The sequence below is a fragment of the Bubalus kerabau genome, chromosome 17 (assembly GCF_029407905.1).
Source record: "Bubalus kerabau isolate K-KA32 ecotype Philippines breed swamp buffalo chromosome 17, PCC_UOA_SB_1v2, whole genome shotgun sequence".
Taxonomy (NCBI): domain Eukaryota; kingdom Metazoa; phylum Chordata; class Mammalia; order Artiodactyla; family Bovidae; genus Bubalus; species Bubalus kerabau.
The window spans coordinates 55,691,858-55,713,826 of record NC_073640.1 but is presented as its reverse complement, the minus strand read 5'-3'; the positions used below and the strand labels follow the sequence as shown (position 1 = coordinate 55,713,826).

The window sequence follows — 21,969 nt, the reverse complement described above, 5'->3', positions numbered from 1 at the left end:
GGTAGTATGGAAGGCAAATGAGTTTGTTTGTTTGTTTGTTTTCTTTTAAACCCATTTTATCCAAAGCAGTATAAAAGAGCTCTGTTTTTTAAGGTTTTTTTTCTTTTTCTCTCCTCATGTAGTATTATCTTTTTAGCCTCCAAGATATGTTCCCTAATTCGAGAATCCTCTGAGTGGGAAGATATTGCCTTGGCTAAGTGCTCACCACCTAAATTAAGTTCACAAGAATGCTTTTAGTGAGGTAATAATTGTAGTTTCTCATTGGGTTTGTGTATGTGTGTGTGTGCTTTTAAGATTTGGTTCACAAATCTTTCTAGCCCTTGCCCCTAAATCATGAATTCTAATCCTATGGATTATCATGGACCTGAAAACTCTGATCCTGGAGAGTTACTGAAAAATAAACAGTTGAACTGAGAGAGCACAGAATAGAGGTAAATTCCCTGAAGAAACAAAAAGCTAACATGACATCTGATAGAGATTTGTTGTTTAGTGTCCAACTCTTTTGCGACCCCATGGACTGTAGCCCACCAGGCTCCTCTGTCCATGAGATTTTCCAGGCAAGAATACTGGAGTGGGTTGCCATTTCCTTCTCAGGGAACCTTCCTGACCCAAGGATGAAACCTTGGTCTCCTGCATTGCAAGCAGAATCTTTGCCACTGAGCCCACAGGGAAGCCCTGATAGGGGTTCCCCATAGTAAAATCTGTCCGCATGAGATGACCCTAAGTGTTTTTAATGAGGATTAATCCAGAGAGTGCAGCACACCTGGCAGTGACTGAAGTTCTGGGGGAACAGTTGTTGATGACTGGAAAACTGGCTCCCCACCCCAGGAGAATCTTCAGTCAGTCCATGATTGCATAGGTAGAGGAACAGAAGGGGTTCTCCATGCACTGCAGTTTTAGTGCATGTGATAGTGAAAACTCTAATAATGGGATCTGGTTAGGCTTCTTTTTCTCCAAGTTATAGATAAAGCAAGTAGATGATTTTCACTGGGCATGTTGAATCTTATTTTGAAGGCAAGGAAACAGGATTGTACAAATAAGTATAAAACCAACCGGGCTAAGAAAGCTCTGAAGATTCAAGTTTGGGAAGGGATTTATTCCAAAGTGATCTCTTTAGTGAATATTTAAAATATTTCATTGAAAATATAAAAAAAAACTGCCAAGAAATTTTAAGTGAGTATTGTTTGTGTGTTCCTGGGCCAGGTTGAATACGTGGGTCATCTGTGTGCACTAAGTCATACGTCAGTTCCTAGGTGGTGAACTATGGTTGCCAAGTGTTTTGAAGTAAGATAGATCCAATAGATAAACAAAAATGTTCATTTCTCTTATTTGCTCATTTATTTCCCTTTGTAGAAAAGGCATTCTTCTAAAAAAATAGTCAAAAGAATGAAGAGACATTAAAGTGACAGCATATCAAAAATACGTAATTAAACTTCTGAACCTAATATGTAGGGTTAAAAAAGGGAGTCAGTAATTGTATTTTAGTGACACACATATGACACATTTAAAATGACATACATCCCTTGCATAAAAATTTTTGTAACATTCACAAAAATAAAATTATACTTTGCAACTTCCCTGGGTGGTACAGTGGATAGGAATCAGCCTGCCAATGCAGGAGACATGGATTTGATCCCTGGTCCAGGAAGATTCCACATGCCTTGAAACAACTAAGCCTGTACAACACAGCTGCTAAAGCCTGAGCACTCTAGAGCCTGTGCTCCACAATATAGGAGAAGCTACCTCAATGGAGAAACCCATGCACCACAACTGGAGAGTTGCCTCCACTCTCTGCAACTAGAGAAAACCCACAGCCCACACACAGCAACAAAGACCTAGTGTAACAACAACAACAACAAAAGATCATACTTGGACATAGAAATACGCATAGTTATTTTACAGGCCAAATTTCTTTCACCATACTCTAGTAAAATTAGAAATAGATGAAGAGTGGCCAGATGTTTTTATGTATTTATTACTTTGGCCACAAAGCACAGCTTGTAGGATCTTAGTTCCCTGACTAGGGATTGAACCCCAGCCCTAGCAGTGAAAGTGCCAAGTGCTAACCACTAGACTGCCAGGGAATTTCCCAGAATGTTTTTAAACACATGGATGTTAAGGGATACTCTCCTAGAACCAAGTTTTTAAAACACTAGAGTGATAGGCATATATAAAATTTTACATGTAAACTACATATAGTATATATAAAATATGTATCAGTAAATCTTATAAACTGTTATAAATTACATATTATAAAATATTTACATATATCTGTGTGCTCAGTCACTTCAGTCATGTCCCAACTTTTTGCAACCCTGTGGACTGTAGCCTGCCAGGCTCTTCTGTTCATGGAATTTTCCCAGCAAGAATCCTGGAGTGGGTTGCCATGCCCTCCTCCAGGGGATCTTTCTGACCCAGGGATCGAACCCAGGTCTCCTGCATTGCAGGCAGATTCTTTACCGTCTGAGTCACCAGGAAAGTCCCTTCTCTATATGTAATTTACACCAAAACATCAATAATGCTTTTGCATCCTGTGAAAGATTGTGGATTTGTTCGAGAATATTGTCAGACTTTCTGCAATGTGAACATGTTAGTACTAAGAGGTAACTTTAAGAAAAGTACTTGTTGTTTAGCCACTAAGTCGTGTCTCACTCTTTGTGACCCCATGGACTGTAGCCCACCAAGTTCCTCTGCCATCTGCTATTTCCTTCTCCAGGGGATCTTCTAACCCAGGGTTCAACAGGTAAGTTCTTTACCACTGAACCAACCAGGGAAACACAATAGCTGTTCCCCAGGCTAGAGTCCCAGCCTGACAGTGAAGGGTTAGCTGGCCATGCAGAGGCCATTCCCTAACCTTGATCTTACCTGTGGTACAGCAGGTGATTGTTGTGCAGCCTCATTTCTCTTACTCAGTCCCCATCTTTTCATGCTGCCTTCATGCTTTCCAGAGAGTAGCATACCCAGAGGGAGCAAGTGGTCTCTGGAGTGCCTTTTCTCTGATAGAGACAGGCAGTGTAAAACAAGCAAGCCGGTAGTAGACAGTCTGTTCCAGAAGGTTGACTCTATCCTCTGATGGATTTCTCATTTACCTCCAATATTCTACAGATTCATGGCCATAAACAGGTTCGTGTTACCTGAACCTTAAAAGAGAAAAGCCAATAAAGAGTGTCAGACAGCATGGACACATTTTTCAGGTCACATGGAATGCTGCAGTAAATACAACAGTCTGCTGGCTCGCCAGCAGTGACCTGGGTATGTTGAGATTTTTATGTCTCCAGACCTATCCGCATTGCCTGATTCCTCCTGAATATGCTCACAGAACACACAGCCACAGATGGAGTCCTTCGGAGGTTCAGCTCACATGTACCCAGCCTCACAGTTCCCCTGCGAGGCGGTGTGATGAGAATGCCCACTAAGTGTGGGCTCTGAGACCAGGCTTGTGTGCTGCAGTCCCAGCTCAACACTTCCTCAGGCATGCTGGAGTAACTTAACTCGGCCACTTACCCTCTCTGTGCCTGGGTGTTCTCTGTAAAATGAAGATCATGACAGTTCCTACCTCCATGCTCCTCTGAGGGTTAAAGAAGTTAGTATGTGTACCTCTTTGGTACATAGAAGTGTTGTAATGGTGTTTGACATTGTTGTTATCAACAACAGCATTATTAAAATAAAGAAGTAAATGTGTATGTAAAATATTATTCAGAATTTCTCTTGGACTTCCCTTGAGATCCAGTGATTAGGACTCTGCACTTCCACCCCGGTGGCGCAGGTTTGATCCCTGGTCAGGGAGCTAGGATCCCACATGCAATGTGTTGCGGCCAATGTGTGAAAAAAAAAAAAGAAGAAGCCCTACAGATGTGCAGAGTGTGGGAAAGGCTTCAGTTATAGCTCAGGTCTGTGAAATCATCAGAGGGTGCATGTAAGCAAGAAGCTTTACCAGTAGATGTGAGTCAAGTTAGAGTCAGTTAGAACTTTGCCTTCATCTCAGAGCCAAAACAAAAAAAACATTATAGACGTGATGTGTATGGAGATCCTCAGGAAAGGCTGATGTTTTCATAGCTACTGGTCTGCCTAGGAAGGGAAAATCCAGAAGTTTGGTAAATAGGGAAAGCACTTCAGTCACAAACTTCAGTCTTCAAGAGTCTGTTGCACAGTTGAATACTCCTTAAGGCAATGACCTGGCCAGCGGCTTCAGTGAAAATGGTCACCTTCATCAGAGCTGGCCTAGGAGGGAGGTTTTACAAATAATGACAGTAACGAGAATGTATCCTAGGAGCAGATTATACACAGTCCTCGTAGTGGGGGGAAATACCTATAAACAGGACAAATGTAGGAAAAACATTGTCCTCTTACTCAAACCAATAATGTCCATACCTTTTAGGAGATGGTTTTTATAGGGACTTCCCTGGCAGTCCAGTGATTAAGCCTCTGTACTTCCAATGCAAGGGTGAGGTTTCCATCCCTGGTCAGGAAAATGAGATCCCATATGCTGTGTGGCACAGCAAAAAAAAAAAAAAAAAAAAAAAAAAAGATTTTATAAAAAGTAAAAATGTTGACATTCATTGAGGCAAGTTACCTTTAGAAGGCCAGGAATGGCTTCAAGGAGAGACATTCTCTTGGCAGGCCTGGGTAATGTATCTCTAGCACATTTTCATCATGCTTCTGTGATGGGGTTTTATCTCACAGAGATAAACTGCTCTCATAGCAAAGGTTCTGTAAACTGAAGGAATGTTTTATCATTTTAAGTAAAATCTGATTGGGCTTTTAATTGGCATTGTATGGAATTTATAGGTTAATCTAGAAAGAATCTACATATTTGAAATGCTGATTTTTTTTCCATTTTGAAAATGCTATTTATTTCCACTTACTAAAGTATTTTAAATGATCTTTCAGTCATATTTTTTTAGAGATTTTCAAAGATAGGTTCTGAATATTCTTAAATATATTTCTAGGATTTTGTTTTACCTTAATCATGAATATATTTTTACCCATTTTATTTCATACAGGGTTGGGTTATTTTTAACTTATAAGACAAATATTCATACACTTTTAAAATTCAGAAATAGCATTTTTAACTTGTCAGAACAGCAGTGGTAAAACAGGGTCACCAAAGCCATGTCCATGGAGCTGTAGAAACATGTACTCTTACACACCTATTGATGAGAATGAAAATAGGTAGCCTTTTTTGAAAGAATTTGTCAGTGTATCAGATTCAATTTGTGTAACCGTCAAAGTGGCAATAAGTGTGTAATAATTTATACTTAGGAGATAGTTACAGATGTGGGAAAAGATGTGTGCATATGACCAAGCTCAGTATTTTTTTTTTAACCATAGGAAAACCCGACAAATGTTAATTCTCCAGTTGTAATAAGTTTAGGCATATGTATATGAGGACAAACCACTAAAAATATTCAGGCACACCTGTAATGACATCGAAAGTTGCCTACAAACTATTTAGAGAACAAGAAAACTTGTAGAATGACAATTATACTATTACCCCATTTTGTTCATATTGTGTGTGTGTGTGTTTATAAAGAGAAGGAAAAATATGTATGAAAGGTCAGTATCGTAAATGCTTATTTCTAGCAGACGGAATATGGGGTCTGTAATACTTTCACGGACTTCTACATATTTATTACAAAAAGTATACATTAATTTTATAACAACAGTAAAGCTATTGTTTAAAAAAAAAATAGTCTGCTGGAATAATCCCGTATGGTCAAGGATCCATGTTATAAACTCTATAATTTTTTTTTCTTTTTCTACTGTTCACTTAGCACCTAGTACCAAATACAAGGTATACAAGTGAACTGTGAAATTTGTGATTTAGATACTTTCAGAGGCTGCATCATTTTTGCTGGCTGGTAGAAGATGAGGTGTTCTGGATCATTGGGAGGACCTGTTTAGTACTCTGTCCTACATTTTGGCCCTCTGGGATCTGGGAGCCCACAGCCTGGCTTCAGTAGAGGATAGTGCACCGTAACTCCAGTCTGATGTCTCCACCTGGATGACTCAGGAGGCCTGAGGCATGACCTGGGCTGAGTCCCTTTCTGCTACCTGGGGCTGCAAGGAAAGGGATCTAAGTGACACACATATCTCAAAGATTTGCAGGTTTGATTCCAAACCACTGCTATAAGCAAATACTGCAGTAAAGCAGGTCACATGAATTTTTTGGTTTCCCAGTGTACATGAAACTTATGTCTGTAGTACTGTATGTTGTAGTCTATTAAGTATGCAGTAGCATTATATCTAAAAAATAAATACACACCTTAATTTAAAAATACTTTTTCCCTGGGGAATTCCCTGGGGGTCCACTGGTTAGAATTGGGTGCTTTCACTGCTGTGGACCCAACCTCTGATTGGGAAACTAAGATCCTGCAAGCCACACAGCACAGCCAAAATAATAAAATACTCTTGCTAAAAAATGCTGACCATCATCTGAGTCTTCAGTGAGTTGTAATCTTTTTGCAACAGTTAACATCAGAAATCACTGATCACAGTAAAAGGTTTTTAACAAACAAATTTTTTTTAAAGGTCACCAATCATAGATCACCCTAACAAATACAGCAATGATGAAAAAGTTTGAAATATTGCAAGAATTGCCAAAGTGTGACACAGAGACACAAAGTGAGCAAATACTGTTGAAAAAATGGTGCTAATACACTTGCTTGCCACAGGCTTGCTACAAACTGTCACTTTGTAAAAGCACAGTATCTGTGGAGTTCAATAAAACAAGGTATCAGTTCGGTTCAGTTCAGTGGCTCAGTCGTGTCCGACTCTTTGCGACCCCATGAATCGCAGCATGCCAGGCCTCCCTGTCCATTACCAACTCCTGGAGTTCAACCAGACTCACGTCCATCGAGTCAGTGATGCCATCCAGCCATCTCATCCTCCGTCATCCCCTTCTCCTCCTGCCCCCAATCCCTCCCAGCATCAGAGTCTTTTCCAATGAGTCAACTCTTCACATGAGGTGGCCAAAGTACTGGAGTTTCAGCTTTAGCATCATTCCTTCCAAAGAAATCCCAGGGCTGATCTCCTTCAGAATAGACTGGTTGCATCTCCTTGCAGTCCAAGGGACTCTCAAGAGTCTTCTCCAACACCACAGTTCAAAAGCATCAATTCTTCGGCGCTCAGCCTTCTTCACAGTCCAACTCTCACATCCATACATGACCACTGGAAAAACCATAGCCTTGACTAGACGGACCTTTGTTGGCAAAGTAATGTCTCTGCTTTTCAATGCTTGCCTGCATTTCAGAAGGTAATAAGTACCAAAAAAGGAAAGGGAAAGTGGGGTGAGGCAGGTGATGAAGTGCCTGGGGCTGTTAAACTTTTAAATAGTAGACCTCTCTGAGAGTAACATTTCAGCAAAAAATAAAGAAGGTGAAGCAAACTTTGTGGCCACTGAGGTAAGGAACATACCAGCAGAGGAACAGTGATCAGGTTTGACGGATAACACAAAGCCCAACATGGTTGGACCCAGAATGGGCAAATAAGGAAGTAATGGAAGATGAGGTAAGAGAGGAGGGGCTAAAGTGGATAAATTAATTCAGAAATGGAGGATCTACTTATTTATCACAAATATTACTGAGATGTATTATAGAAACCATCCTCCTCTCCATCTGATAAAAAAAAGAGTTAGGCTCTGCCATAATTAAGGGTGACTCTCATCTCTATGGCAGATTTTACTAGATTTTTTAAAAAGTCACAGTGAAACTGAAATGTCAAAACATCAAATGACAAGAGACAGGCAGAAAGCATTTATTTCACCATTCTCTTTGTGTGCCCCACGTTTCGATGTTAAGCTATTGTTGAATGTAATCCTTTCAGCTCCTGCCAATCACCAACTGTCTAATCTAGACTTAGAGCTGATAGAGGTAGTTCTCATCCATTTTTGGGGTGTTTTGTTTGTTTTGACTCTTTCTCTAGGTCAGAATTATAGGCTCAATATACTCCTTATTTAATTTTAAGGCCCAATTCAATCCCAATTCAAATTTAAGGCATTGAAAAATGAAGATGTTTAATAGAAATCTTAAAATGAGGAAAAACATTAAATCCCAACATGGGAGATTTCAAAGAGAATGTGAAAGCTTTCAATTTTTTCTTAATTTGTTGAAATGTATCTCTTTAAAGAGAACCCCAAACTCCTACAATTCCCTGATAATGGACAGCACTTACTGACTAGTTCGTATGTCTTTCTGCTTCTCCTAAGGGGAAAAGTCAGATGTCCTGTGGAAGATTTCCCAGAGTTTCCTTAAATGGAAACAAATCCTGAAAAAAAGGGAAGTAAATTTTAATTGAAAAGTTGTGTGTTTATAAAAGTAAAAGATAGCCTCTTTCCCTGCTGGCACCATGGAGGGAGCAGAAGAGAAGAAAAAGAAGGTTCCTGCTGTGCCAGAAACCCTTAGGAAAAAGCGAAAGAATTTCGCAGAGCTTAAGATCAAGTGCCTGCTAAGGAAGTTTGCCTAAAAGATGCTAAGAATGGCAAGGAGGAAGCTTATCTATGAAAAAGCTAAGCATACCACAATGAGCACAGGCAGACGTACAGAACTGAAATTCGAATGGCTAGGATGACACGAAAAGCCGGCAACTTCTATGTACCCATGAAACCCAAATTGGCATTTGTCATCAGGATCAGAGGTATCAACGTTGTGAGCCTGAAGGTTCAAAAGGTGCTGCAGCTCCTTCGCCTCCAGCAGATCTTCAATGGCACCTTTGTGAAGCTCAACAAGGCTTCAATTAACATGCTGAGAATTGTGGAGCCATACATTGCATGCTGCTGCTGCTGCTAAGTCGCTTCAGTCGTGTCCAACTCTGTGCGACCCCATAGACGGCAGCCCACCAGGCCCTGCCGTCCCTGGGATTCTCCAGGCAAGAACACTGGAGTGGGTTGCCATTTCCTTCTCCAATGCATGAAAGTGAAAGGTGAAAGTGAAGTCGCTCAGTCCTGTCCGACTCTTAGCGACCCCATGGACTGCAGCCTACCAGGCTCCTCTGTCCATGGGATGTTCCAGGCAAGAGTACTGGAGTGGGGTGCCATTGCCTTCTCCGTATCCAAATCTGAAGTTCGTAAATGAATTGATCTACAAGCGTGGTTATGGCAAAATCAACAAGAAGCGAATTGCCCTGACAGACAACGCATTGATTGCTCGATCTCTTGGGAAATATGCATGGAGGATCTGATTCATGATATCTATACCATTGGAAAACGTTTCAAAGAAGCAACTTCCTTTGGCCCTTTAAATTGTCTTCTCTGCGAAGTGGAATGAAGAAAAAGACCACCCGTTTTGTAGAAGGTGGAGATGCTGGCAACAGGGAAGACCAGATCAACAGGCTTATTAGAAGGATGAACTAAGGTATCTAGCAGGATTATTTTTGTAATCTGGTTAATAAACAGTTGAAACAAAAACAAACAAACAAAAGTAAAGGATATGCCTACAGAATAAGTACCTTTAAAGATTTTCACTAAAATATAAAAAGTGCTCATTTTTAGGTGGTAAGACATTGACTCTTCACTCTTCTTTTTTATCTTGGGTAGAGAGTTTTAAAAATTATTTTTAACATTTTGCTGTTATTTTATCGCTGCTGTGATTGTTGTTATTATTTTATAAAGATAGAGTCCAGGTGGTCCCTGCAGCACCGTAAACCACGAGCAACCTGGCGCGCCCCCTAGTGCCGCGCAGGGGCTTCTGGAGGTTGTAGTCCACAGGCTACCTCGCGCATGCGCCATGGGCCGGGACGGATGCTGTGGGCCACATTGTTTGGGGCGCTCAGGTGAGTGTGGTTCGGACCTCGCCCCCTTCCGAGGTGTCACTGTGTATGGGGGGTGGGGGTTGTGAAATTGTAACCCGACCTTGTGAACTGGAATGGGAGGCGTAGGAAGCGGGGACTAGTGACCGATAAAAGGACTTCTTTGGCGAGGTGGAGTGGTGAGGGGCTCCGGCCCGACCTCCCTGGAATGGGATCCGGAGTGGGGAGCTTGGGCTGGTTTGCGAGGTGGTGCCCCTGCAGGTTTGTAGGATGTGCAACTCCGGGTCAGAGTTTGTGTGAGTCTTGGCAAGTGCATCTCAACCCAGGCGGGGGGCAGGGGGCGTGGCCTAAGGTTTTGGAGATGCTGATTTGGGCCATGCGCCCGTGATGGGGAGGGTTTTCCTGGTAGCCCAGTCAGCAAAGAATCTACCCGCAATGCGGGAGACCCGGGTTCGATTCCCCGGGTCAGGAAGATCCTCTGGAGTCGGGAATGGCAACCCATTCCAGTATTCTTGCCTGGAGAGAACAGGAGAGCCTGGCGGGCTACAGTCCATGGGATCACAAAGAGTCGGACACGGACAACTGAGCGACACACACACCCACACACCCTCCCTTCCTGATGGAGAGAGGAATTGACCCAAGCAGTTGGGTCATCTCCGATAGGGGACAGCTTGGTCTGTTCATTCCTCGTTTCAGCGGAGGGGCGATTCCGGCTCAGCACCCTGCATCCTTGGAGTCTTAGTTTCTGAAGGTTTCTGCGTTTGGGGTGTGGCAACGCTTGACTCCAGCGGGGCAATCTTGACTTTAGGGCAGAAGTTCTGGCCTCTGGAAATAGGGGGGCAACTCAAACTGTACATCCCTTCTCTGTATGTCCTGGCCGGGAGTATGTCTCTGAATAGAGTATGAAGACAGAGAGTACTATCTTTGAGGATTATAAGACACATAGCAAATTGTAAATTGTTAAACTGCAGTCAACAAATATGAACACTGACTCTACATTTGATAACATTAGAGAATTGTTGAGGTGTCATATTAACATTTTAAATATGATTTCATATCTTTTAGAGCTACTTCTAACCCCTCATGGCTCAGACGGTAAAAGCGTCTGTCTGCAATGCAGGAGACCCGGGTTCGATCCCTGGGTTGGGAAGATCCCCTGGAGAAGGAAATGGCAGCCCACTCCAGTAATCTTGCCTGGAAAATCCCATGGACCATGGAACCTGGTAGGTTACCGTCCATGGGCTCGCAAAGAGTCGGACACGACTGAGTGACTTCACTAGAGCTACTTACTGAAATATGTATGGACAAAATAATATGTCAGGGAATTGCTTCAAAATAGTATGTGAACATGTGGGGAATGGGTAGAGGTGTAGTTGAAACAAGAGTGACCACATGTTAATAATTGTTTAAACCAAGTGACTGGTACCTGGGGGTTCACTGTGCTATTCTGTCTGCCTCTGTATATGTTAGAAATTTCCATAATACAATATTTTGGAAACAGTTTTCCAGTTAACTAGCTAGGAAATGCCTAAAGCATAGGAAAGTTGGATTTTCCTCTTAGTTGCACATAGTACATGAGGCCAGACCTTGGAAATCCCCCCTCAGACTAGACCTCAATGCCCTGGGAGTCCCTGTGGGCTCTGAGGTGTAGTCAGAGTTTCAGGCCTTTCAATAAAATTCTGTAGTTTTCTTCCTTTCTCAGTGAAGTTGAGGTCATTTATGTCTTTTGTCCCTTGTAAATGGGACAGTTTTTCAATTCTTTCTCTGTGAATATCTGTGTGTTTTTCAACATCTCAAACCTATTATTTCCAAAACTGAACTTCTGATCCTCCTTACAAAACCTGTCCCTCCTATGGACTTCCCCATCTCTGTCAAGGACAACTCCGTCTTTGCAGTAACTGAAGCCGAAGTTCCCTCTCCTTTCTTTCTTTCTCTGCCCACATGCAAATCATCAACAGATCCTATTGACCAGATCATTGGTATAAATCCTGATCCCTGCCATTTCTCACTACCTCCACCTCTGCTTCTCTGATCCAAGGCACCGTCATCTCTGACTGGGATTTCCTGAAAACCACCTAACTAGTCTTCCTGCTCCCCTTCTTACCATTGGTAGTCCTTTCTTTGTGTGTATGTCTATTCTGGTTTTGTGGGGATTTAAAGTTAATTTTTATTGGAGTATAGTTACTTTACAATGTTGTGTTAGTTTCTACTGTACAGCAAAATGAATCACCTATGTGTGTGTGTATGTGTGTGTGTGTGTCGCTCAGTCGTATCTGGCTCTTTGTGACCCTAAGGACTGTAGCCCGCCAGGTTCCTTTGTCCATGGAATTCTTCAGGCAAGAGTACTGGAGTGGGTAGCCATTCCCTCCTCCAGGAGATCTTCCCAACTGAGGGATCGAACCTGGGTCTCCTACATAGAAGGCAGATTCTTTACTGCCTGAGCCAGCAAGGAAGCCCTGAATCAGCTATACATATATCCCCTGTTTTTTGGATTTCCTTCCCATTTAGATCAACACAGAGCATTGAATAGAATTCCCTCAGCTATACAGTAGGTTCTCACTAGTTATCCATTTCATACATAGCATCAATAGTATATACATGTCAATCCCAATTGGCAGTCCATTCATCACAGCAGCTAGCATGATCCTGTTAATACCTAAGTTAAATCATGTCACTCCTTTGTTCAGAATCCTCCCATTACTTCTAACTAATGAGACTAGCAGCCCAAACCTTCAAGTGTTCTTATAGCATCTACCACCTGGCTCCCTTTACCTGCACTCTGCTCCCTCTGGCTCATTCTCACACTCACTCCACTTGAGCCATGTGCATGCTGCCACCCCAAGGTCTTTGCACTTGCTATTTCCTCTGTCTAGAATGCTCTGTACACATACTTGCATTGCCCACTCCCTTACTTCATTAAGTATCACCTCAGTGAGACATTTCCTGACCACCCTGTTTCACTTCCAGTCCCCCTTCCCTGCTTTTTTAATTTTTTGCTCCATAGCATTGATCACTGTGGTATCTTCAGTGTCCAGATCACTGCCTGGCACTCAGTTCAGTTCAGTTCAGTCGCTCAGTCGTGTCTGACTCTTTGCGACCCCATGAATCGCAGCATGCCAGGCCTCCCTGTCCATCACCAACTCCCGGAGTTCACTCAAACTCACTTCCATCGAATTGGTGATGCTATCCAGCCATCTCATCCTCTGTTGTCCCCTTCTCCTCCTGCCCCCAATCCCTCCCAGCATCAGAGTCTTTTCCAATGAGTCAACTCTTCGCATGAGGTGGGCAAAGTATTGGAGTTTCAGCTTCAGCATCATTCCTTCCAAAGAAATCCCAGGGCTGATCTCCTTCAGAATGGACTGGTTGGATCTCCTTGCAGTCCAAGGGACTCTCAAGAGTCTTCTCCAACACCACAGTTCAAAAGCATCAATTCTTCAGCGCTCAGCCTTCTTCACAGTCCAACTCTCACATCCATACATGACCACTGGAAAAACCATAGCCTTGACTAGACGGACCTTTGTTGGCAAAGTAATGTCTCTGCTTTTGAATATGCTATCTAGGTTGGTCATAACTTTCCTTCCAAGGAGTAAGCGTCTTTTAATTTCATGGCTGAAGTCACCATCTGCAGTGATTTTGGAGCCCAGAAAAATAAAGTCTGACACTGTTTCCACTGTTTCCCCATCTATTTCCCATGAAGTGGGGGGACCAGATGCCATGATCTTCGTACTCAGTAGGCACTAAATAAGTATGTGTTACATGAGGGAATGCAGTCCCTGTCCTCTCTGAGCTTAGAGACAGAGGCAGAAGACAATTAAGCCACTGCAGTATAATGCTATTGTAGGAGAAGTGGTACCTGCTATAGTCTGAATGTTTGTGTCCCCCTCAAATTCATTATGTTGAAAACCTAATGGCAGGATTTCCCTGGTGGTCCAGTAGCTAAGGCTCCACACTCCCAGTACAGGGGGCCCAGGTTCAATTCCTTGTCAAGGAACTAGATTCCCACATGCCACAACTATGCTGCAATCAAGAGTGAAGATCCTGTGTGCCACAACTGAGGCCCAGCACAGCCAAAAAAATAAATATTAAAAGAAAATGTGACAGTTTGACCCAAAAGCTTGAGGAAAGAGGAGTTATACAGGTGTCTGGAATGGGATTGGTGGGTGGGGGGCTTGAGGAGGTGGGAATTTGGTCTGGTGAGAGTAAGAGGAGAGGAAAAGACATCTTGGAAAAAAAAGAATGTGTGAGAAAACTGTCCAGTCCAGAAGGAACCAATATTCATTCACAACTTGTTAAACCCCCAGTCTCATGGATTCTCCTTTGCAGTTCTGGTTTCTCTGGCTTCTGCTCTCTCTAAGAGGAAGACAGTATGATTAAGCTCCAGGTAAGTTGAAGTTTCCTTTCTTTGTCTTAAATGCTATGTCCATTCTGAGGAGCTGGGTATCTCTATTTTCCAAAAGGAAGTCAGCAATTTTTGAGTGACTTCTGTATGGTAGGCACTTTACCTTATTTATAACAGCTGGGAAAGGTAGTGGTATTATTCCCTTTGGAGAAATTAAGCAACAGGCTCAGAAATGTCAGGCTGTCTGATCCAGGGTTGCTCTCAAGTTCAGTTTGCTTACCAGTGCCAGTCAATGAGGTGCTTGTCCCTGGTCCATGAGAGATAAGTACAGAAATCAAGAGTAAGGGACTTCCCTGGTGATCCAGTGGTTAAGAATCCACCTTGCAATGCAGGGGACATGGGTTCAATTCCTGGTCTGGGAACTAAGATCCCACATGCTGTGGCACAACCAGCATGCTGAAAGGCAGCCAAATACATAAATCTTTTTTTAGAAGAAAAGAAAAGCAAGGGTTTGGAGAACTCCTTGGTGGGGTTAGAACTCCATGCTTTCACAGCTGTGGCTCCAGGTTCAATTCCTGGTCAGGGAACTAAGAGGATTTGGAGCAAAAAGATAAAAACTTAATGACTGATACAGAAGCTTCCAATGTAGCTCTTCTTCCAGGAGTCATTGGTACAGATGATGAACGTGGCGTGTGCTTGATGTTTCAGGAAACCTTGACCTTCAACGATGTGGCCATGGTCTTCTCCAAGGAAGAGCTGGCACTCTTGGACTCTGCCCAGATAAACCTGTACCAAGATGTGATGCTGGAGAACCTCAGGAACCTGGTCTCCGTGGGTGAGGGCAACAAGCCCCTATAACTAAGCATCAAACCACTGGTCCCATTTCCTCAAGTGATCAGCTTCAAACTGGATAGAATATTTCAGCTGGAGCACATAGGGAAACCTCCTAAGGGATACACAGACAGATGACAACCTGCAGTTAATGAGTTTTAATAACTGTGAGCAGGTGGTCCCTTGTGAGTTGTGGGTGGGTGAGGGAGCTCTCCTCTGGCCTGTGCCCCCTGCCAGTGGGCATCCGGTGCAGTTGGCAAGCCTACGTTGACCTCATCACATGTTTAGGCTCTCATTCCCTCATATTTTCCAGAACAGGACTGAGGAAGTTCACACATTACCAAGGCCTTGGTCCCTTGGTTGCCTCTAGAATAAAACCAGGGTGGGGTTTGTTTGTTTTTTTTTTTTTTTTTTTTCAGTTTTCTTTTTTTTTAACCAATGTTTTGGAAAAACTGGTATTAAAGGAACCCAATTAGGATCAGGTTGGTAGTCAGTACACTATGAGTGTCCGCTTATTTGCCCTCTTGCTGATCAATATCTATCCTAGCTTCAATTTCTCAGAGCCCTGTATACAGGTATCTGTGACCTCAGTTTAGTTTATGAGATAGTTGCTCTTATTGTCCCCCTTCTACAGAGCAAACAACTGAGGCGCAGCGTGGACGAGTAACTTGCCCAGGATCACCCCGCTTGTCAGAGGAACTAGGATTTGAACCTCCCAGTCTGACCCTCAGCCCTGTGCTTGTAATAACCAGGTGACATGAAGTACTGCCATGTCCATAGATTGTAAACAGAGATCCTTGGCCTCAATGTGCGGGACTGACCCCATTGGTGAGTCCTGAAATCAAGTGACCATGCCATAGCTAGCAGTTTTTAAAAAGCAAAACAAATCCATGGACTAGAACATGAAAGGATTTATCAGAGTACGTTGCACCTGGTAAGGTAAGCCTCAACTGATGACAGTATTTTAGTTTCTGGTCTGTGTGTCTGTGTAGGTACTGGGTCACAGTGTAAATGCTTTTCTTGCTATGGGTACAGTCCAAACAGTTGGAAAACTACTGCTTTAAGCCTGTTCCTGTTTCCTCTGACACCACTTTATGAACCAAAATCACTCAATAAAATGAATCAGAAAATTACCTTGAACTAGAAGCAGTGTCCAGATGATATTTGTGACATTTTGTGAAGCCTATTTTTGGGTGCCAAGGTGTTGTGACCATCTTCAACCCTCTATTTCTTATGAACCTTTCGTACAATCTTGCTTCCTGGGTGCCAGGCCGTGAACAGTTCCACGCTGCCCATTCTCCTATCCATGGCTGTTAGAGATTCTGCAATAACCTCAAAGGGGAGAAGTTGGGAATTGGACTACAGGGTCTTGATGGATTTTGTCTCTTCGCAAAGCCAGAAAACCTCAGGGAAAATAAAAAGGATGTCCCATATTTCACAAAATTATCCCCATTTCAATCCCCACTGCAGCTGTAGGCCCGCTGTGTTCAGTTGTGCATGTTGTACACAAATATACATGATAGTTCTATCACATTTAATAGCTCATGTAAAGGCAAGGACTTGGTTAGGAGAGAGGACTTGTTGCTTGTTTCTGCAACCTTCTACAGGATTCTGGAGGGTCTCTGTGATCCTTTATATCTCTCACCATGTCCAGAACTCCATTATTATATATATTACCTAAATCATATAGGAACCTTCCCCTTATGTTTGGGGGTTTTTGTTTTTGTCTTTTTACGTATTTTTGTTCTTCTAACTTCATATCATGTAATAAATAAATAGTCACATGGTGTGGTAGCTATGATGATTCTTTCTGATGTATACTCACCCCTTCAGTCAGAAACAGCAATAACCAAGAATATGTTGAAAATGAATTCACAGTGAACAACACATTTTAAGTATGGTGCATTCCATTTCAATGTGGTTCAATACGTACAGTGTTTAAAAGTGCATCTCCCTTTAAAGCCTCACTGCTGCTGCTGCTAAGTCACTTCAGTCGTGTCCGACTCTGTGCGACCCCATAGACGGCAGCCCACCAGGCTCCCCCGTCCCTGGGATTCTCCAGGCAAGAACACTGGAGTGGGTTGCCATTTCCTTCTCCAATGCATGAAAGTGAAAAGTGAAAGTGGAGTCGCTCAGTTGTGTCTGACTCTTAGCGACCTCATGGACTGCAGCCCACCAGGCTCCTCCATCCATGGGATTTTCCAGGCAAGAGTACTGGAGTGGTGCCATTGCCTTCTCCTTAAAGCCTCACAGATATACATAATTCTTACAAAAGTACCCACACAGAGATTTATTAAGTTTTAAAGTTGTCTCACAGTAAATATGTGCTTAAAAACTATAAAAGCTTGTGTGTTTTGGAAGCAAAGTTATTCTAGATAAATTTATTTTTAAATATTGCTGAAAAAAACTATAGGCTTTAGAGGTCATGGATATAAAATCCATTACTTAAAAACAAATTAACAAAATGACTAAAGTCTTTTTATGGACTACTCTAATAGCAGAGAGGTGAATTTCTTCCTTTATAAATTGTTTCCAGTATTTCTTTTGATGCATCTGCAGTCAGTGGTTTTTGATTGGCAGCTCACAGATTAGAATGATTAGGTTTCTAATTGTTTCATACATAACTAGGATCCAGTGGCAACTTCTCATCCCACCCAGCTTCATATCCTCAGAGCCTTTGGATAGATGATCTACTTGTTTGCTTAGCCAAATTCTCTTTCTCCTCATAGAAGACAGGATTAAAAACAACCTTATGAACCTTCAGGAAAAAGGCTTGAGTTACCTCTCACCAGAAGCACTCTGCTGCTGCTGCTGCTGCCAAGTCTCTTCAGTCGTGTCTGACTCTCTGCGACCCCACGGACTGCAGCCCATCAGGCTCCTCTGTCCATGGGACTCTCCAGGCAAGAACAATGGAGTGGGTTGCCATTTCCTCCTCCAATGCATGAAAGTGAAAATCAAAGTGAAGTCGCTCAGTCGTGTCTGACTCCCAGCGACCCCAGGGACTGCAGCCCACCAGGCTCCTCCGTCCATGGGATTCTCCAGGCAAGAGTACTGGAGTGGGATGCCATTGCCTTCTCCAGAAGTGCTCTACTTTTGGCAAATTTGGAACCAAAGGATCAGTGAATTGACCATGAGTCATGATTATGTTATTATGAATCTTCAAGGAGATTGTCCCCAGTATTTAGGAGACATTTCCCTCTGTGAAGAGTGGCCAGGAGTGTCTCTTCAGATTTCTGAAAATGAAAACCATGTAATAAATGCCATCAATTTAGAAAATCAAGACATCACAGCTTAGAAAAGCCTGACACAGGTCCTTACCCCAGAATCCTGGAAGAAAGCCAACCTAATGACTGAGCCCCATAATTCTCGGAGAAAGCAGAAAGAAGAGAAACTGGATGGATGTGCTCGGTGTGATGACAGCTTCTTTCAGACCTTGAGTGATTATGATGATTCCCAAGAATGTAAAGGAGAGGAACTTTGTAGATACACCAACTGTGGGAAACACTTGGTTATAAAGTCAATAGTCAAACACAGTCACATGGTCCATGCAGTGTGGCACACTTTCAGATGTAATAACTCTAGAATGGGCTTCACAGATGATGCTCATGTTCGTCACAGTGCTCACACGGAGGAATATCTTATAAACACCATAGGTATGGAAGGGACTTTAGCCAGAGCTCAGAACATACTGTTCACGATAAAACCCATTCAGGGGAGGAAACTTGTGAAGGTCAAGAGTGGGCTCAGGGCTGCAAACAGAACTCAAACCTTCCTAGAAATCCCAATGGCCCTCCAGGAGACAAACCCTATAAATGCATGGAATGTGGCAAAGGCTTCAGTTGCAATTCCTCTCTTCATAACCATCGCCGAGTCCACATGGGGGAGATACCCTAAACCTGTGATGTGTGTGGGAAGGGGTTCAGATTTGGTTTGCTCCTGTGTTTCCATCAGAGGGTCCACAGTGGGAAAAGGCCGTATAAGTGCACCAAGTGTGGGAAGGACTTTGATCAGAGCTCCAACCTTCTTGTCCATCAGAGGGTCCACACAGGGGAGAAACCCTACAAATGCAGTGAGTGCAGGAAGTTCTAGCTCCATTCTCCAAGTTCACCAGAAGCTGCACATGGGGAAGAAGCCTTACCAGTGTGACGAGGGTGGGAAGAGCCTCAGCCAAAGCATATAACTGCACATTCACTAGAGGGTGCACACAGGGGAGAAACCCTACAAATGTGATGTGTGCAGGAAGGCTTTCACGTACAGCTCAGTTCTGCACATTCATCAGAGAGTTCACACAGGAGAAAAGCCTCACATGTGCCAAGTGTGTGATAAGGGCTTCTATTTTCACTTACATCAGAGAGATCACACCCAAGAGAAGCCATATAAATATGACGGTTGTGGTAAGGGCTTAAGTTGGAACTCAGATCTTCAGGTTCATCTCTGAGTCCGCACAGGAGAGAGGCCCTATAAGTGTAAGGAGTGTGGGAAGGGCATCAGTTGTAACTCAGATCTTCTTGCCCATTAGAGAGTTCATAGGGATGAGATGGACTATGCATGTCATGAGCATGACAAGGCTCAGGAAATATATAGCTTGGACCTTCTTACTCAGCCAAGACTCCACAAGAGGACAGAAACATTATAAATGTAGCCAGTCTGGGTTCAATGAGGAAAACAGAAGACACTCTAGGTTTCCAGATGATAGACACTTACTCAGCTATTGGGAGGGCTGGAAGAGCAAAGGACAGGGACGCTACCACCCATGATGTCAGCTTGCAGCACTAAAGCACATGTTTCTTAAGGGCATTCTGGAAACTACTGTGGATCTCAACACCTTTCTTGAAACGCCCATCAGCTGTCATGGGCCAAGAAAGTGATTCTTGACAAATGGGCTGTTTGTGGCAATGACAGTAGTTAGAGGTCAAATTTCCATTAATGGGTGTGCCCAGGAAGGAAATTCTAATTGGGATGGGGCCAGCTTCAGTCCAGCCAAAACCTGTAGGTGTTTTTGTTTGTTTTTAGAATCTCCTCTAGAAATGTATTCTCTGCTAAGAACATTCAAAATAGTGCTCAGAGATGAAAGCTGTGTTATTATTATGGTAAGAATTAGGCCATACTCAGGTTTTCAAATCCATTAGATTCTTCATACAGTCGAGAAGCTCTATGGAAGTGATATTTTAAGGGTGCGGCAGAGACACTGATATGTATTCATATTCCCACTGGTTCTGTTTTCCAAGCCAAAGTGTTCATTGTCAGAAGCAGACACCACTCTTTCTCAGCATCTTGTTTAATAATGGGTTTTTAGAAGGTGCTCATTTTGTCAAGTTCCTATCAATACTGTGATTCAGTTTGGGATTATAGTTGGATTTTGGAGGAGGACATAATTTTACAGTATCTTTATCTTCAATAACAATGTATTTTTGTATCTGTTTATTTTGTTTGTTATTTTGATCATATTTTATTCCTAGTTTTCTTTCCTTTTTAAAAGAATATTTATTTGGCTGCATTAGGTCTTAGTTGTGGCCCGTGGGATCTTAGTTCCCTGACCAGGGATTGAACCTGAAACCCCTGCATTGCAAAGTGAATTCTTAACCTCTGGACCACCAGGGAAGTCCCTTTAGTTGTTGTTTTTTTTTTTTTAACATTACATTTTCACACTGGTTATTGTTTGTATATGAAACAGCCATTCAAATGCAAATAAAACCATCCCTGAAGTATTACATTCTTACCAATTCAGGTCGGCAATAGTGACAGATTAACTAAACTCAGTGTCAGTAAGGGAGCAGAAAGAAGTTAGCATCCTTACTATGTGTTAGAGGAAAAAAAAAAAAAAAAAACAGGTGTAACACTTCTGAAGAGGATTTTATATATATGTATCAAAGTGTATAAGGAGCATTATCTTTCAACCACTAATGCAACTGCTCAGAATTTGTCTTTAAGACATGATTGCACAGGTTGGAAAAGATGGTTTAAAGGAGGGAGCATATTCTAAGAATATTTGCAATAATAAAAACTGCAGACAACCTAAAGTTCCATGAATAAGAGATTGAGCAAATTATGTCATCCTCATATAATGGAATAATGTGTGGGTGTGTCTGACTCTTTGTAACCCCATGGACTATAGCCCACCTGGCTCCTCTGTCCATGGAATTTTCCAGGCAAGAATACTGAAGTGGGTTGCCATTCCCTTCTCTTAGGAGATGTTCCTGACCCAGGGATCAACCCTGCATCTCTCGAGTCTCCTGCATTGGTAGGTGCATTCTTTACCTCACTGTACCACCTGGGAAGCCCACAGAAAGGAATAATATCAACCATTAAAATGATTTAGACCTATAAGTTTTCACATATTGTTTGGAGAAAACATCAAGTTATAAAAGATCAAGTATGATCTATAATAGACAAGAGTAGGATGCAGAGCAGCACTGGGACCAATGCTCCACCACTGCTCTACATTTCACTTTTCAGTGTTGTTGCAAGGTTTGCTTGGGGGATTTAACACAAGTGGGGATATGTCTAACATAGGAAATGTTTTCTCCAAATTATTTTCCTCATATGAAAAATCTTTGCTGTTATCTTATCCTGTTTAATATATGTGAAACTTCAAAACTGAGATTACCAAATATTCTCTTTCCTTTCTCAAAGATAGAATCTGTAATATAGAGGATCATGAGATGTGATTTGTGGTAATGGTTTCCTTGTTTTAAGTTAAGTGTTTTTAACATATTTGCTGTTATTTATTTTGGCTTTTCTCTTCAGAAACTTGCCCAGGCTTTGCATTGGCTTTGTTTGAACAGAATATGTTTCATGTTCAAATATTTCCATTCCTTTCTGTGACATGTTTTTGCCAAAAGGAAAAAAAAAAAACACCTGTATCTAAGATAGCCTTTAAATAAAAATTCTACTTATAGGACGTTTAGAAGTTTTGAGGAGAAAGTACGAGAAGCCAATAGACAAATCCAGAATTCAGACACGTAATTTGACATCTTTGTTTCTCCAACAGTTCAAGGACATGAGAGATGGTGGTGGCTGTAAATGGTGTAGGATATAGTTTTAGAATAAATGAG

General features: G+C 42.3%; 1 protein-coding gene and 1 pseudogene across 1 annotated transcript; both read left to right on the top strand.

Moving 5' to 3' along the window:
* The first annotated feature begins 8,340 nt into the window (after nt 1–8,340).
* On the top strand, nt 8,341–16,695 carry LOC129631002 (60S ribosomal protein L7-like; annotated as a pseudogene).
* Nucleotides 14,111–19,003, top strand: LOC129630672 (zinc finger protein 285-like). Its single transcript, XM_055551171.1, has 4 exons — nt 14,111–14,125; nt 14,792–14,918; nt 15,549–15,655; nt 18,866–19,003. The coding sequence occupies exons 1-4, from the start codon at nt 14,111–14,113 to the stop codon at nt 19,001–19,003; spliced, it is 387 nt and encodes a 128-aa protein (XP_055407146.1).
* Nucleotides 19,004–21,969: the final 2,966 nt, after the last annotated feature.